Genomic DNA, 15690 nt, shown 5'->3' with positions numbered 1-15690 from the left:
CTAGGTAATATACAGCTGCTCCAAGCCTGTGGAGCTCTAGATAAGAGATGGAGTCTGCTCGATGGACTTCATCCGTGTAAGGGGTTAGTCCAAAACTGGTAAATGTATTAGGGTCTGTGTTTCCAGGATCTCCTGTTTCGAGCAGCCAGAGAGTGTGTTTGTGGAGGAAGGAACAACCCGGATTGTGTTCTGTAATCTTTATCCTTTTTTTCTTTTTTTTAAATAAACCAGCACTAAAATCAAGAAAGACAGACTCCCTCCATACTCAAATCTGTCCAATAAAAGAACTGGGGTATAACAGAATAAAGTTGTGCAGGGACAGCAGGGCGCCGCCTTGTCACTCTTCTCCCTCCATGTGCGTATGGACCAAACAGTCTTGCAGCCTCGGCTGGGATTATGTAAGGAGGACAGGCTAAAAGTTAATCTATAAAGTAATACCAATTTAAAAGACTATGGTTACAAGGTAAACACTGTATGTTAGCTAACATAAGCATAGTCTGTGTAGAATGATACAGAATACATCACTGGCTACTGATGATAGCTTATTAATTGAATCCATAAATGGGAACTAGCATCACAAACTGTTAACGGTAGAAACATACCATCCACTGGATGTCTGGGTGTCCCGCTGTTTGACGGCGGCAGAGCTGAGCTTGGTGCGGTCATGATTCCTGGTGCTGCAAAACAGTGAGCAGTCAGTATCTTCATTTGTTTAAATACTCACATTTTAATTTGCAGTATTTAGCTAATGCTAAAAATGTTAAACTCCCTTTTCTAGTTAAACTTAAGGTATAAACATAAATAAAGTTTTCAAGCTTGTTAGCTACATCCTGTAGCAGGTCTGCCAGCTGCCTCCCTGTCGAAGCCATTGCCCGCGCCGCTCAGTTTCTCTCCGAGAGAAGATGAGCTTGGTTTACGCGCGTGTGTCTTGTACAAGTACTACTTGCTGGGAATCATTTGCTTCTGTCTGGCGTTATATATTTATGCATTTAATTATGTATTTATTTTAGCATTTAATTTATTTTCCTTTTTATTAATGCATTTATTCATTTCTATATTAATTCTAGCATATAATTATTTTTTCTTTTAATTATGCATTTAGTTAATTATTTATTCTTTTACTTATTTATTTCTGTATTTATTTGTGCATTAATGTAATCAATTATTTATTTATTTATTCTATTTAAGTCATTTTTCGTCCTCCATATGGTTCGGACAGAAATATGTGGCCTGATCCCTGCTTTAAAGTGTATTAGCAGTAACTACACAACTACATAACTCATAATACATCATATAAAATAAAAAAAAAAAAATCTATCGCCCAACGTGGGGCTCGAACCCACGACCCTGAGATTAAGAGTCTCATGCTCTACCGACTGAGCTAGCCGGGCCTGTAATACACGACAAAATATATAATTTTTTTATTTTGTGTCCAGGTTGTAGTCAGATGAGCGACAGCTACAATATGTTATTATTCAAAACATCAGCATTTGTACTATTTGTACTATCAAATAGTCTACTGCTCTTCATACTGCTGAAAATAGTGGTAAATGACACAATACATTAGCTAATAGGGAGGAAATCACGCAAACAAACTTTAAAAAGAAGACAGCGGCATTTATGACTCGCCCTAGATTTGCTGAGGTCGAAAAAAACAAAATGTTTGCCCCGTGTGAGGCTCGAACTCACGACCTTCAGATTATGAGACTGACGCGCTGCCTACTGCGCCAACGAGGCTCGAAGGGCGTTTTTAAAGGATGTCTATATATAGGTTACAACTATTACAAAACCCAAATACTGTTAGAAATGAATAAATTAGTCAGATAATTATTCAACTTTAATGTGTTGGACTGCTTCGTCTCTCAGAGTTAGCGTGGTTACAATACATGGTTTGTAATCACCCTCCTTGTCCAGCAGAAGGTAGCAAGCCACTACCTCTACAACAACACTGCTTGTTCCGGGGGAATACCCAGAACATATAAACTAAATTAAATATTTAGATCACTCAAAGTGAAGAAACTGGGAAGTCCTGTTGCTCTTATTTCTACTGTCCTATACGGTACAAATTCGACATAATTTGGAGAAAGATTAAGGTTCTTTACCTCGTTATTCACCTTCTTGCCAAAATGTGTCCATATAATTTCAGATGGTAACAAAATGTTAGGAGAATTCCAGAGAAAAACTGTTTCTATTTTTGAAAAAAAAGACAAACTTTTCAGACAGTTAAACCATAAAATTCCCACATCCCGTCCTCAAAGCCACAGCCAGACACTGAGGCGCCGTCAATTGAGGCGCAGCCACCGGAGGATGCTCAAACATGCTGCGATCACGTGTTAAAAATACAAATTGTGTCCGCATCACACCACCATGTAAACACTGGCCACACTCAGTCTACACTATTCAATAACTATTTGATTTGAAGTTAAAGATGGAGAATCAGTTCTGAACAAATACAGACACCTGTCAAATGAAAGCCTTATGTAATAATTTAATTTCACCATGCATACACCGCTGAAAAAAACTTCAACTGGACTTAGATTTCTAGGTCGAAAACGTTTCACCTCTAATCCAAGAGGCTTCATCAGTTCTGACTGACTGGTGTTGAGCCGGAGATATTTATCCCCCTCGGTGGTGTTTCAGTCCATTGAAGGCCAACACTGTCCATTAACGACCGAGTTGTTGCAGCCCGGTATCGGTGAGAGTCGTTACCTGTCTTTGAATCCTCCCGTCGACCGACGCCTATTGTCCTGGTGGGCATGTTTGGACAGAGATCTCAAAACAGGATTGTAGATGGAAGACAAGTTGTGTCTTAGTCCACCACCCCTATTTAGTGAGGGGTGTTCTATTTTTACAAAAATAGCTTCCTTAACTCCTCTCTCAAACCAGCGATGTTCTCTGGAGAGGATCTGGACTTCACTGTCCTCAAAAGAATGTCCTTTGTCCTTCAGGTGGAGGTGGACTGCTGACTCTGGTCCACTGGAGTTGGCCCTCCTGTGTTGGGCCATGCGTTTGTGAAGCGACTGCTTAGTTTCACCAATGTACAAGTTGGCTCAACACCAGTCAGTCAGAACTGATGAAGCCTCTTGGATGAGAGGTGAAACGTCTTCGACCTAGAAATCTAAGTCCAGTTGATTTTTTCTAAGTTGTTTCAGCTTACTATGACCTGGTTGACTGAGAATCTGCACAGACACCATGCATACACCATTTAGAAAATTATTTACAGCAATGACAATAATAAAGAAATGACATTCCATGATGCCAAAATGCAAGTGTCATAGACCACTTAAGGCTCACAAGTTGTCACTGGGTTAGTCCATTGTTAAATCAGAAATGAACAACAAAGATCACCAAAAACAGTTCAGATAAATAGCACACGAAAAACCAAAGCATAACCAAGGTTTGTAAGAAAAATGGTGTTGCTTTTATATTACATCCATTTGATTTACAACCAGCTCAGCATTGGCTGCGCTTGATTTTCATAACCCTAACCACCGGTGGGTTGTCACTGCTTTGCCAATAGAGCGTACTAGGAAGTATATCAGTGACCCCCGACAGAAATGGGGGTAGAAAAAGATGAAGAAAGGGTTCAGTGTGTGTTAGCTGAGGAGGGCTCCATGCAGAAGGCATCTATTCTACATCTCCACCCTTTCAAATGGCACTAGTTTTAAAAGAGAAAATAAAACATGACAAATACTCTCCTTCATATTACAAATGATTACAATCATCATCCTACAACACTGTGTTCATCATATCAGAGCACTGTCAAAACATTACAGCAGGCCTCTCAATATGCAATGTTTAGCCTGTACCTGATCTTCACATATCTGTAAGATATTACACTAATTTGTATTCAGGTATCACATTTTCTCAGGTTTTCGCTGTCTGTGGAAAGATGAAAACAAGTCAAAAAGTTCTAAAATTCCCACAACTGGTCTTCTTTACTTGTGTGAATGCTATTAAATGGTAGCAGCCGGATAAGAAAAAAACAGCAGATATATCTTCTTTCCAAACATGTTGACAGAGCCAAAACATGGCCTCATTGTGGACTAGCACAGTGAAAAAAGGAAGTACCAACACCACTGTACTTACACTGCTTTTCAGTAACTAACATTTTTTTGTTTTATTGAGCTTCTTTGCTTTAGCTCTTAGGATGGGATGAATAACCTAGCACCAAACCTGCTGGTGACAGTACTGTTGCTCAATCATCTCACTCAAACCAACAACACAGACAAGTCATGAAATGATTCATGTGTTCTACTTTGCTCAATTGCACCCAGGTGATCACTCAAGAATTTCAATTAGCATTTTGAGCACAAAATCTGCTTAGTTACAATACTGCATTCTACAAATGATAGCGCAAAGAAAAATCTGTTTCAAATAATCATGTTTCAAGTCACTTCTGACGTGTTCTTCTCTTCACCATCTGCCACTGAGGTGAAAACGAAAGCTCTGTAAATCTGATCTGAAATAAATAAAAGCTGCCAGACAGTCTGTGTTGAATTTGTCTTGTCTATTAGTAAAAAAGATTTAAATGTGAATGCCTGGCAAAAAAGGACACTGTATTCCAGTTTAAAGCTCCAATTCTGAACTAGAAAAGGCCTCATTTTAGGGAGATTTGTATGATCGCTAACTTTGCCTTTAAGTGGACCACATGACACTGAATTTTAAGTGTCATTTTCCAAGAGGTTTTCACCTTCAGAGGGATGGCTGGCGGGTGGAGAAGTGAGAGAACACAGGATTGGTTCAGCAACAATGATAATGAAGTTATCATTTAATTTACAGCTTCATCAGTTCCATTACTGGGTATAATTACACACCAACAAACCTGTAAAGCTTTATGATATGATATGAAAAGGGGTCAATCTATGTTAACAACTAAAAATGAATTACTAAAGAATTACTCTTCAGTCAATGTAGCAGAAGAGGGAGGTGTAAAGTAAAGAAAACACAACAGGTCCAAGCCACTTAAGTTCTACTGCGAGGAATGATCCCCCCAGCAGCAAGACTTCAATTGAGTCTGACGCCAAAAAAATAAAAATAAAAATGTCGAGGCATCCATTTCAGACAGAGAAGTTAGTAACGAACAAATGGATCCCACAGTGTTTCCCCTACACAGACAAAGCAGTGTTGCTGACATGCCAGTATTCTTCACCCAACTCATCAAGAGGTAATAGCTCTTTATTTCTGTCAAGTAAGGGTGGACATTTCCAGTATTTCTTTTAGTTGTTGTGCAGTTATAACATTACAAACTGTGGATCGTCTGTGGAAGTATCAAGTTTGTTGGGTGAGTCTGACTAATGAAGGGAAATACTGCATCCCTCCATCTACTTCTCCCCTCAGTGTTTTTAGAGTCTCCATTGTTTTTTAATTCATTTCTTCCTTGCAAATAGTCACTTCCTTCATTTATCCTTTCTTCACATAAAAACAGGCACTGCCCTCTCTCTAGGTTCCAGGTATCCCACATGTTTCTCCTTCATTTAATTGTAAAAGTCAACAGCTCATCTCCCCACAGTAGGAAAATGCATTGCATCCTTCCTGTCCTCACTCAGAACAACACATCTTCATTGGTAATGAGTGTTTCCACCACCAGTCTCTGGTATCGGATGTCGTTGAGCGCTGTCATGGCATCCAGCTCAGGGGCCCTCATCAGTGTCGGGCCGAAGACAATGCCCAGGTTCTCGCTGGTCATGAGGTTCTCCTTCTCATACTCGGTCACCCTGGGTGGAGAGAGAGGGGAAGCTAAGTGTATTGGACAAGGAAAGGGAGCTATGTCCACAAAACTAGATCAACTTCAGTTACTGTGTGGAATAGCTGAATCTCAAACAACCAAGCTACCACAACTAAAGGTGCGAGACAAGAGGAAGCACGACTTGTGTGTTTAGACCTCTTGAGGTGAGCCATGAGGTATCGCATCGTCTCGCAGTGAGCTGGCGGCAGCAACTTCAAGGCCTCGTGGAGAGACTCCAGCCGTTTTTCTGGGTCTGTAATCTCTGCAACACACAAAATATGACACTCATAAAACCTAAACCTAGATTATCCGACACCTAAGAAACAGCAATTCTCACAACCCCATGCACAATCACATAATAAAGTAAAAGATCTGACAAAATATATGTCATCCACGCTGCAGGCTACACTGCGCTTTCAAAGCTCTGCGCAGCTGCTTAATTGTTCTGTTCATTCTTGCATCCTATGTAATAAGGCACAGAAAGCATGAAGACCTACTTGCAGTTTCTATGAAGCGTGGGTAGGCATCGTATGTGATGAGCGGGATTGGCAGCTCTCTGAAGTACAGTTTTAGGGCTCCGGTGATGATGTTGATGTCCTCATAAGCATTTGAGGAAATATCTGCTTTTTCTCCATCTGTTGAGGAAAACAAAAACTTTACTTTCAGTGAAAAGGAAACCCCATGATGAAATAATCATCTTCAAAGAATCACTGCATGTTTTTACTGATATTTTACTGATGCTTAATAGGAAACTGTCTTTCTCGTACAGATTCACCTCAAGCACTCCAAACATGAAGGTCTGTCATGGTTGTGCTGCTGACATACAAAACAATATTCCACATCTCAATAACCAAAAGGGGCAACACTCACCTCTGTCAAAGGCCAGTTTGACATCTTCTATCAGCTCACTGAAGCCTGATATTCTGTACAAACCCTCTGACTGAAGACCTGCAGGCAGACAAGGAGAGCTGGACAGATGTTACCTCATTCACTACATTTAATTAAAATGTCTGACTGTAACAGTTAGTTGTTACAATATCGCTTTTAACACACTTTCAGCACTTGATAGCTACATGTACTTGTGTACTACACTTTTTCCCCACTTCCCCAATTATTAATTTTTTATTCTGGTCCAGTTTAAATTCTTTTGTTACCTCTAAATTCTCAGTTAGATTTTATTATTACTGATTTTAATTTGCTGCCCTGTGTGTAGCATCTGTAGCCCTGTATGAAAACTGGGTTTTAAAATGTAAGTAAAAAGTAAATAACAGAAAAGGGGGCATAAAACACAGGCATGATATGGACAGAGACAGAAGGAGGTGGTGAAGACCGATGAGAAGATAAAAACAGAAAGAGCAAGGGAGCTGGGATGAGGGGCGAGCTGTCTCTCCTGCTCTGGTCAAGTTCAATAACTTCAAGTCAGGCATCTCGATTGAAATTAGTTTCACTCAGGTCTTGAATTGTGGTCAATAAACCCCCGTTTGTGGCAGTTCCCCTGTGACCACGGGGAGGGAGTCTTTCAGTGTGTATATATGTACACATACATAACAGCAGTTGTTGCAGCTTGTTTTGACTCTCCCACCTCTAGCCTCGATTTCCTGTATGCACATGTCCACCACCATAGGTCTCTTAGTGTTGTGGGCTTTGACCAGAGTAGTCAGGTCGCAGCTGTACACCTTCTTGACGTGCCGCAGGTCCGGCTGGCAGTCGTTCGGCACCACTTTGGAGCACTGTTTATGGACATTCAACCCACAGTCTGATAGAGAAAAAGACAGAGATTGTCCACTCAGGAGTCTTACATAAATGTGTGCCTGTACTCCCTTAACACGCTTTCAGCTGTTTACTCTGCTTTAAAAACTCAACAGCAATATGAAGACAATATAATTCTGTCCTTAAAGCTCTAGTACTTAGCAAAAGTTGCATTTAAACGTGGGCATTGCAGAGGCACAGTCCACCACCCACACACCCAAGCCACACTGACAGGGTGTTCTTTGGCACCAAGCTGAATCTTTTAAATCCATGACACACCACAGATGAGTCAATGACAAAAGTGATTAACTTTAGCCTGCTGTCCCCGTTCTGAGTCACAGTTTAGGGGAGAGGGGGTGCAACATGTCGAACACACTGGAGGAGTAGGCGAAAAGGAGCAGAAGGATCATTGCTGGAATATTGGAATATTTGTAGATGATAAGTGGACAATGAGCTTGAGAAACTACATGAAGTGCATGTGAAAAAGAGACTGACTGTTACCTGCGCACTTCACTCCCTGAGCGATGAGACCCCACATGAAGTTGGCGCAGTACTCACACCAGTGGGGACCCCTGAATGTGTGAACCTGGTATAAGAGAGAGACAAAAATCGATCGTCACAACAAATATTAAAGCATAAAAAGACATGGCCAAACAACATCAAAATGGAAAAACACATAGATTTAACTGTACTAAGATGGTATAACTGTCTTCTGAGACGGTGAGAAAAACATTCATATAACCTAGATTCATATAACCTAGCAATAAATGAAGAACAATGGACACACAATAGGAGTGCTGAGGGGTCACTTATGAGAAATTTAATGGGAACAGAGTTTTAATCTGCTCATTTGCTGCAGAAACTGACTCTATATAATGAAATGCTAGTAACCTCCATCACGTCACAGCACTCTTTGTGCGAGTGTGTCTGTTATCATGTGTTCATTCACATTTCCCTTGAGCTCAGGACACCGTGGCTCTGTACTGATGACTGCTTGTAATATGGAGATCTGGGAATTTGAAGCACCAAACAAAAGCTAAAAGCCTGAGATGTAAATGCGGTGTGTGTATTTCTGTGTGGTTATCCCAACACTGTGCTCTCTGTGATAAATGTGATTAAGACCCCTAGAGCTGAATCAGCAGTCCTGGTGTCTTGTAACACATACACACGCACAGGTACACACAAACAGGACAGGACTGTGAAAGTCAAGCAGTGTCTCACCTTGAAGTTGTGGACCTTCTCATACTTGGGCGCCAAGTCGCTTTCCCTCAGGGTGGCCCGCCGCACCAGCGATGTTAGCTGTGAGAGGGCAAAAGATCTGATTGGTTGCCAGAAGGTGGAAACAGGGGAGGTGGGTTTGGAGGGGGCTGATGCCTGGTTGAGAGGGAATCCCACCCCAGAGCTAGGGTCTGATGGGCCGCCGGAGACTGGCAGGGAGGAAGTTGAACCAGCGCTGACATTTAAACCAACAGCAGCTGTAAACAAAGAGCCCCTCTGACCTGTTCTCTTCTCAGCTCGCTCGCATGATTGCTTTTTACCTCTTCTGACGACGTACGACTCTCGGCTCGGCATTGTGGGACCTGTAGTTTTGGAGGTTTAAATTGAACACTGGCTCTTAGAGCAAAATCAGAATCCTATTAATGAATAGAGTAAGCCAATCAGACATGAAACCAAAAACAGCAAATACAGATGGCATTAAAAATGACAAAAAGGCCAGAAGAATTAACAAAACCAGGAATAAGAGAGAAGGGAAACTACAACTAGACTCAAATCATTTCAAAGCCCCATCTGACAAAAGCATCCCAGACCGAGGAGCAAATTCAGGACCAGTTCTGCTGTCCTTGTACCACAAAGATCAGCCAATCTAATTAGCCCTGCATGGTGCGATTCCAGTTCATAGCAAAAAACAAAAGCCAGCCAATAACAAGAAATCTGTGTGGAGATACAAAAACCCCAGAAAAAGTTCAATGAATGTAATTCAATAAATCTTCACTTGTTGGGAGGCAAAATCCTTCAGACTGGACTGATGCAGCAGAATGAGCATCTCCGTCTCTCAGTCTCGTGGAGGTGAGCGCTTAGGTGCACATGGCTCTGTGTGTGTGTTATTCCGCTTTCCCTCTACACACTCGCCAGGCAAAGCCAGCGCAGAAGGGAGGGATAGAGACAGAAAGAGAAAGGAGTGGGAGGCTGAGCTACGGGGCAGTAATGTATGAATTTAACAGGTCACGCTGAGAGGAGAACGAGCCAATCAGAACGCAGGGTTCTTGTTGTTCACCACCAATTCTGCCACCTCAATTGTCCCATAAGAGAAAGAGAGGGCGGGAGAGAATGAGCTGAGAAAAAAGCTGTTGTTTTATTCATTTGTTCACATTTTCTTTCTTTCCCTCCACCCTCTTGTCTTCAGGATGTTTTTATTCAGATGTTTCCCAGTGTCTTTAAAATGTGTCCACTGTAAACGACAGCAACTGCTGCAGTCAGCTTGTCTTTACAGGGCTCTTAAATCAGAAGTCCTGCTCATCCAGTATCTTAGATGTAATAAGTACCACTATATAAGAAGAGTTTAAGGCTGAAGTTTCACTTAACAAGTGCACTTAAGAGGTTTCTGGCTAAGTGCCGCCTTTGGATGTTTGGCCTTAAGCTGCGGGAGTGCACGAAGTCCGGTTAGTCTGGGAGAGACTTACAAGATTCAAACTTGGTATTTTGATCTTGTCAGATATGTTACATAATAATACAAATATAGTGTTTTGACTTTTTAAAAAAAGCATTAAAAATGAGAATGAAGTTGAGTTTGTCTGTGCAAATTCTCAGTCATCCAGGTGGTAGTATGCTGAAAAAGCGTAGAAGAAGTCATCTGGACGTAGTTTTAGGTAGAAGACGTTTCCCCTCTCATCCAAGAGGCTTCATCAGTAATGTCCAACCAGCACTCACCACCACCCCTAGTCAGACAGAAATGATGAAGCCTCTTGGATGACAGGGGAAACGTCTTCTACCTAAAACTACGTCCAGATGACTTCTTCTACATTTTTTCAGCATGAAGTTGAGTTATAACGTCATCATAATGAACAACCACATATCTACACTTATTCGCAATCACAACAGTGAATATGCATGACTGGTTATACATATTTAAAGGCAGTTTTCATTGCACAGCAGTGGCAGGGTGGAGGATGCTAGTGGCTGACAAAAGATCACCTCTGACATACAGAGAAAGAAATACAAACAGAAAGGGGAAAGGAAGCTGGTTATGCTTAGCAAGCTTAGCATCACTGATGGGGATATTTTCCATAGCCATGACATCTCCTACTATTAATTTACTGTGAATTTCTCTAATATAATCCTATATTTTCTATCAGATCAAAGGTGAATTAAAATTGTATTAATTGAAGTTCCTCTCACTTTCCTATCACTGTCCATGAATTAATAAGTAAATAGATTTTTGCCACCAGAATCATACCATATCCACCCCCACAGGGGACGGTAAAACTGCATTTAACCCAAAAGGTTATTAACTGTCTGAACACATAAATTATGTATTTCTGGTGGGTTTGCCTCCCCTGCAGAGGGCCACCTCTGGTCTCAATGTCACAGGCACACTGCTTTGTCTGCAAATCCACTCAATTATGAAAGCACACACATACATAGGACTACCTCATTATATACACACACACGCAAAGGTAGTGCTGTATGAGGTACAGTGTAGGTGGTCATCCACTGCAGGTCATATAGAGCCTGAAGAACCTCAGCACTGGTGAAGCAGACAAACACAGTGCACACACTGCACCTACTTTTGAGCCTACTGGTGTGTATTTTGTGTGAAAACTGCCCATTTTAACTTGACACTATTACACTTAAGTGTGCATGTGTGTTACTATACAACGCTCTAAGGGTTTTGCAGTGGTTGCACAAAAAGATCTGCATCTCTTGCCTCATTTTCATTCATCAAACTGCACAAACAGCAGCTGCAGAACTGAAATTTACACTGAATGCTGCCTGATGATTAGCATCAGCGTCATACAGAAACCTCACATCTCCACACTTTGTCACTTCTATTTTCATCCTCTGATAGAAAAAAGTCATTGAATAAAACCTGAAAAATTGAATAAAAACTCTTCTTCACAGCTGATTGGAAACTAATGGGCCAACAACAAAGTTGTTTCCTGAAGACTTAGTAGCTGGCTTCAGGGAGATAGCAGGTTTCTGCAGGCAGACTGCTGTTATGTAATTTTACTGCAGAGCCCTTGGCTGGAGGCCATCTCTCCTCTGCATCCATCCTCCTCCTCCTCCTTCATTCACCATGTTCCTCAGCTCTCATCCTTCCATCCTAGCACTGTAGATACAGCAGCAGTCCCTACCTTTACCAAGGTTAATCAACATCAACTAAATCAATGCTTCACAAAGCCAGATTTTTAGATAACATTCATTTATATGTCATTGTTTCATACTTCTTGCCACATTGTGGAATATGATCATGGTTTATTATTTATGTAACATTAATTGTGCAGATAAAGTCCAGAGACTTTGAGCCTCATCTTCCACTTGCAAATGTCCAGTTCCTTTTTCTGCTGAACTGAAACAGAAATGTCTAAAATGTTGTTCTTATGCCTACTAGATTCAACTCTGTCCCTCACTCATCAGATCATCTTGTATTTCAACACACTGAACTTGAGCTCAGTTTGGAGCTATCTTTTATTACTCACTGTTGTACAGGGTTCTTCTGATTCAGCTAGTCTTAGAACGGTACATTTTCAGGAATAATTTCACACTGTGGTTTCCTAATATGTTTGGTTTGTAGCCAATACTTTGATTCAGCACTACTCGAACTGTTACTGAAACGAACACCCAAAAAGTCCCAAGCATACAGGTCAGTTTGCCAAAAACAGATGTTTATCGGTCGTTACTTTTGGCCCAAGTTCAAAAATCCTATTTCCTGAAAAGAGTGATCACTTTTAAAGATGCTGATTTAGAGATGCTATTCAGTATGATTTCTGCTGAATGTTTATTATGCAGCCTGTAAAAGCCATGCCGTATTATTCTGTAGCTGAAGAGGAAAGAAAATGTGTTGGCTTTTGTACTTTGGATCTGGACATTTACAATTTTCAAAAGTATTTTGCTAAATTTCAACATTTTAAGGCTGTAAAACTACTTGGAGGGGGATGAAAGTCAATAACGAGCCCTGGCAAACTGATATCAGACAGACAAATCTGCTGTCTTCTCCCTCAGTGTGTCAACATTCAGCAGATATATAATTGGTTTTCCTCACCCTCTCCTCAGTGTTGCAGTCATCTTTGGCTGAAGCAGGTCCGTCTGTGGCGTCTGAGCTGTGTGCTAGATGTTTCTTCAGGGTGGGTTCTTGGTTCAGGGTGGTGTAGCCCACATGTTCATAAATAGGGTTTATGGTCATCTTAGCAATATACTCCGCTGCCTGACAAAAGAGAAAAATATACCAGTTAAACAAATTCAGCTAATTTATCATGCTGTGTTGCACACAAACCCATAATACTGCAGTGTTTTTGTCTCCCCTGACAGTATAGGTTATTATTTTTCTGCATGCAAAACTACACTGGACCCAGCTGTACCAAGACAATCTTGTAATAATTCCATTCTTCATTTTACAACACTGTTTTGACCCCCTTGGTGCTTTCCTACTGTCTGAATAAACAAATAAACACTTAACGGGAAGTGAGCTCAAGAAAAATACAGGGTTTTATGGAATCCTGGGATTCATATGATCAAGTAAACAAATGGTGATCAAGGGGTATTATATGAGTCAAGCTGGCTGATTTCTTACCTGGCAAACATGGACTTGAACGCTAAAAGCTTTAAATGCAAGTAAACATCCTTAATCTGCATTTACATTGAGTCTTGAACAATTGCTATAAATGTGGAAAATGACACGTTTGTTACTAAGATGGAAGGGGAGGCGAGGATACATGAGCACACCTTTGTCTCAATGTAGAGTGTGATAAGACCATCTGTGACCAGGTCATGGATGGACTCGAACCTCTTCTCTCCAACAAAGTGCTTTCCATCATGGTAGAGGCGGAAGTTTCTAGTCTGGTTCCCAAACCTAGGATGGAATGGAGTAAACTTTGAGAGGGGACTGACAAACATATCTTTGTTTGGCAAAATCTTTCTCTCTGATTCCCATTTTCTTTTTTCATGTCAGATGTAGCATGGTTAAGCAGTGGATCCTAAAGGTTTAAGTCAAACATGTAGGACTTTGCTAGGGAGAAGTCTAGCAGGCAATGACATTTTATCTGTCAACCACTGTAGCTCATGCATTCAAAACTTCAGCTGCTAGCACAATTAGCATATGAGAACAGATGTCAGAAGGCTGAAAAATAGCACAAAAAGTGACAAAGCTGTGATAGACAGACTGTGACCTGGGCCAACACACTCCTCAGCGGATCATAATGAAGCCAATGCAAGATAAAACATTACTGTTAGATCATTAACCCAAAATCCAACCTTTCCTTTTCTGCCAGCACAGCCTGGGACCCTAGTTTATGAAGGGCTATATATAGAAGGTAATTATAACCACAGGAATGGGAGAGAGAGTGAATGAGGAGAAAAAGTTGCACAGGTGAAAGAATGACAAGACTATGAATAGAGCGAACTGACCCAAAACTAAATTCAAATTGTGCCATGCACCCATTTAAAAGTGTGACACCTACTCTGAGAAAATAATAGCTCACATTCAAGTCAAAGTGAATACTGGTTTAAAATGAACTTATCTGCCTACAAGTTAACTAGGCTAAAGAAACAGGGTGGCATTTTGGATGCAGACAGACTCCTTTGGCTGCATTAAATTTCTGCAACAACAATCCTCCACACAATCGTCGTGCCTCTGCACACAATCGTCGTGCCTCTGAGCATGACACAGAATCAGTACCTGACCAATAAGCATTTGTGAGTCATATTAAAACACAAAGCTAAACAAAATATCAGACCCAATATAACCCCTCTGCATTTTCATGACTCCTCATGATGAAAAGGTTCAGTGTGAGGAGTCATGCGAGGTTTAGAGATGAGCACCTCTGAGAAGTTTAAAGCTCAAATGCAACCTTTTCTGAAGGGACAAACCCTCACAACACCTGGGTGATTTACTAATGAATGCATTGAAATCCCTGGACCAGAACTGAACAGAGCACTGAGCTCATGTTGGTTCTTGATTGTCTGAGTCTACCCAGATTAGCCAAACCCACAAACATACAGTAAACACACCTTAATGCCAGTGTGTATGTGCCCGGCTGTCTCTGACTCTCTCTGATGAGGTAGCTGCCTTCAGCCTGACTCAGTAAGTTGTCAGCCTCTTCTCTTGAGATCATCCCGTGGTACCTGGATGAAAGAGGAGCAAAATATTAGGTTTTTGAGTATGTGAGAAAAACAACATTGGAATAAATAAAGAAAATCTAACTGCAGAGGCTTAAATGTAAACGAAAATGGATTCAAAAGCATCCTCACTGTTTGAGATGTACTGATGCAACATGCCCGATACAACTGACTAACAGATACAACCAACTTACTCTCTCCCGTAGTATTTAGGTCGGTTGTCCACCTGCAGGAAAAGAAAACTATATAGTGAGAAAAACTCAACAGAAGAATTACATCTGCAGAAAGAAAATCTCATTGCCGAACTTAAACATCTTCACATCAAACAAAACCAGTAGGTCCTGTGCACAATACTATTCCACCAATACTGTAATAAAATAACAACAATGTCAATTACTGTTAAAAAGAGTAGCGCAGTGTAGCAGCATTAACATCACTGTGGTGTCCATTAACAAGGCCCTTTTAACCCCGAGCGCTCCAGTGGTACTACTTTGGTCTCAGCTCAGTCTGTGGTTGTGCTGGGCAGCTTTCAGGTGTCAATGTGTGACTGTGTGAATGTGAAAAAAGAGGTGGCCTCTCAGTGGAACTACTTTGAAAAATAAAAGGTTTTTAAAAAAAAAAAAAAAAAAAAAAGAACCTCTGTACTCATTTATGCCACAGACTAAAAAGTACCGACCATAGATTACTTCTTATTGGTGCATCATTAAATCATATAGAGCTGCACCACTCCACGTCCTCCTGTCTGCTGCTTTTAACTGGATCAGCAGCGACTACCTGACCAGACCAGGGCATCACAACCAGCAGCTGTTCATTTAGCTTCTACACACACTCTGCTACCCATCCACCAGGCTTTAAGAGGGCTGTTTATAAAGACATTCCTG

The 15690-nt window shown here is 41.1% G+C and overlaps 1 protein-coding gene and 2 non-coding genes across 3 annotated transcripts in view; all 3 read right to left on the bottom strand.

Annotated features, from left to right (window-relative positions):
- Positions 1-1318: 1318 nt before the first annotated feature.
- Positions 1319-1391, bottom strand: trnak-cuu (transfer RNA lysine (anticodon CUU)). The gene has a single exon. It is a non-coding gene; the product is annotated as a tRNA-Lys (tRNA).
- A 273-nt stretch (positions 1392-1664) lies between these two features.
- On the bottom strand, positions 1665-1737 carry trnam-cau (transfer RNA methionine (anticodon CAU)). Its single transcript has one exon. It is a non-coding gene; the product is annotated as a tRNA-Met (tRNA).
- A 1381-nt stretch (positions 1738-3118) lies between these two features.
- Positions 3119-15690, bottom strand: part of LOC109971411 (N-chimaerin) — an 18856-nt gene continuing 6284 nt past the window's right edge. The window contains exons 5-15 of the mRNA XM_020619649.1: positions 15004-15035; positions 14702-14815; positions 13418-13544; positions 12738-12899; positions 8699-8776; positions 7979-8063; positions 7311-7484; positions 6599-6676; positions 6226-6363; positions 5885-5990; positions 3119-5717 (exon numbers count right to left, since the gene is read on the bottom strand). Of these exons, the coding sequence (XP_020475305.1) occupies positions 5546-5717; positions 5885-5990; positions 6226-6363; positions 6599-6676; positions 7311-7484; positions 7979-8063; positions 8699-8776; positions 12738-12899; positions 13418-13544; positions 14702-14815; positions 15004-15035 (1266 nt within the window). The 3' untranslated portion in view covers positions 3119-5545. The remainder of the gene's footprint in view (positions 5718-5884; positions 5991-6225; positions 6364-6598; positions 6677-7310; positions 7485-7978; positions 8064-8698; positions 8777-12737; positions 12900-13417; positions 13545-14701; positions 14816-15003; positions 15036-15690) is intronic.

Source organism: Monopterus albus, unplaced genomic scaffold (genome assembly GCF_001952655.1).
Source record: "Monopterus albus unplaced genomic scaffold, M_albus_1.0 scaffold224.1, whole genome shotgun sequence".
NCBI lineage: Eukaryota > Metazoa > Chordata > Actinopteri > Synbranchiformes > Synbranchidae > Monopterus > Monopterus albus.
The sequence above is the reverse complement of the archived record's forward strand: the minus strand, read 5'-3'. Positions and strand labels throughout refer to the sequence as shown.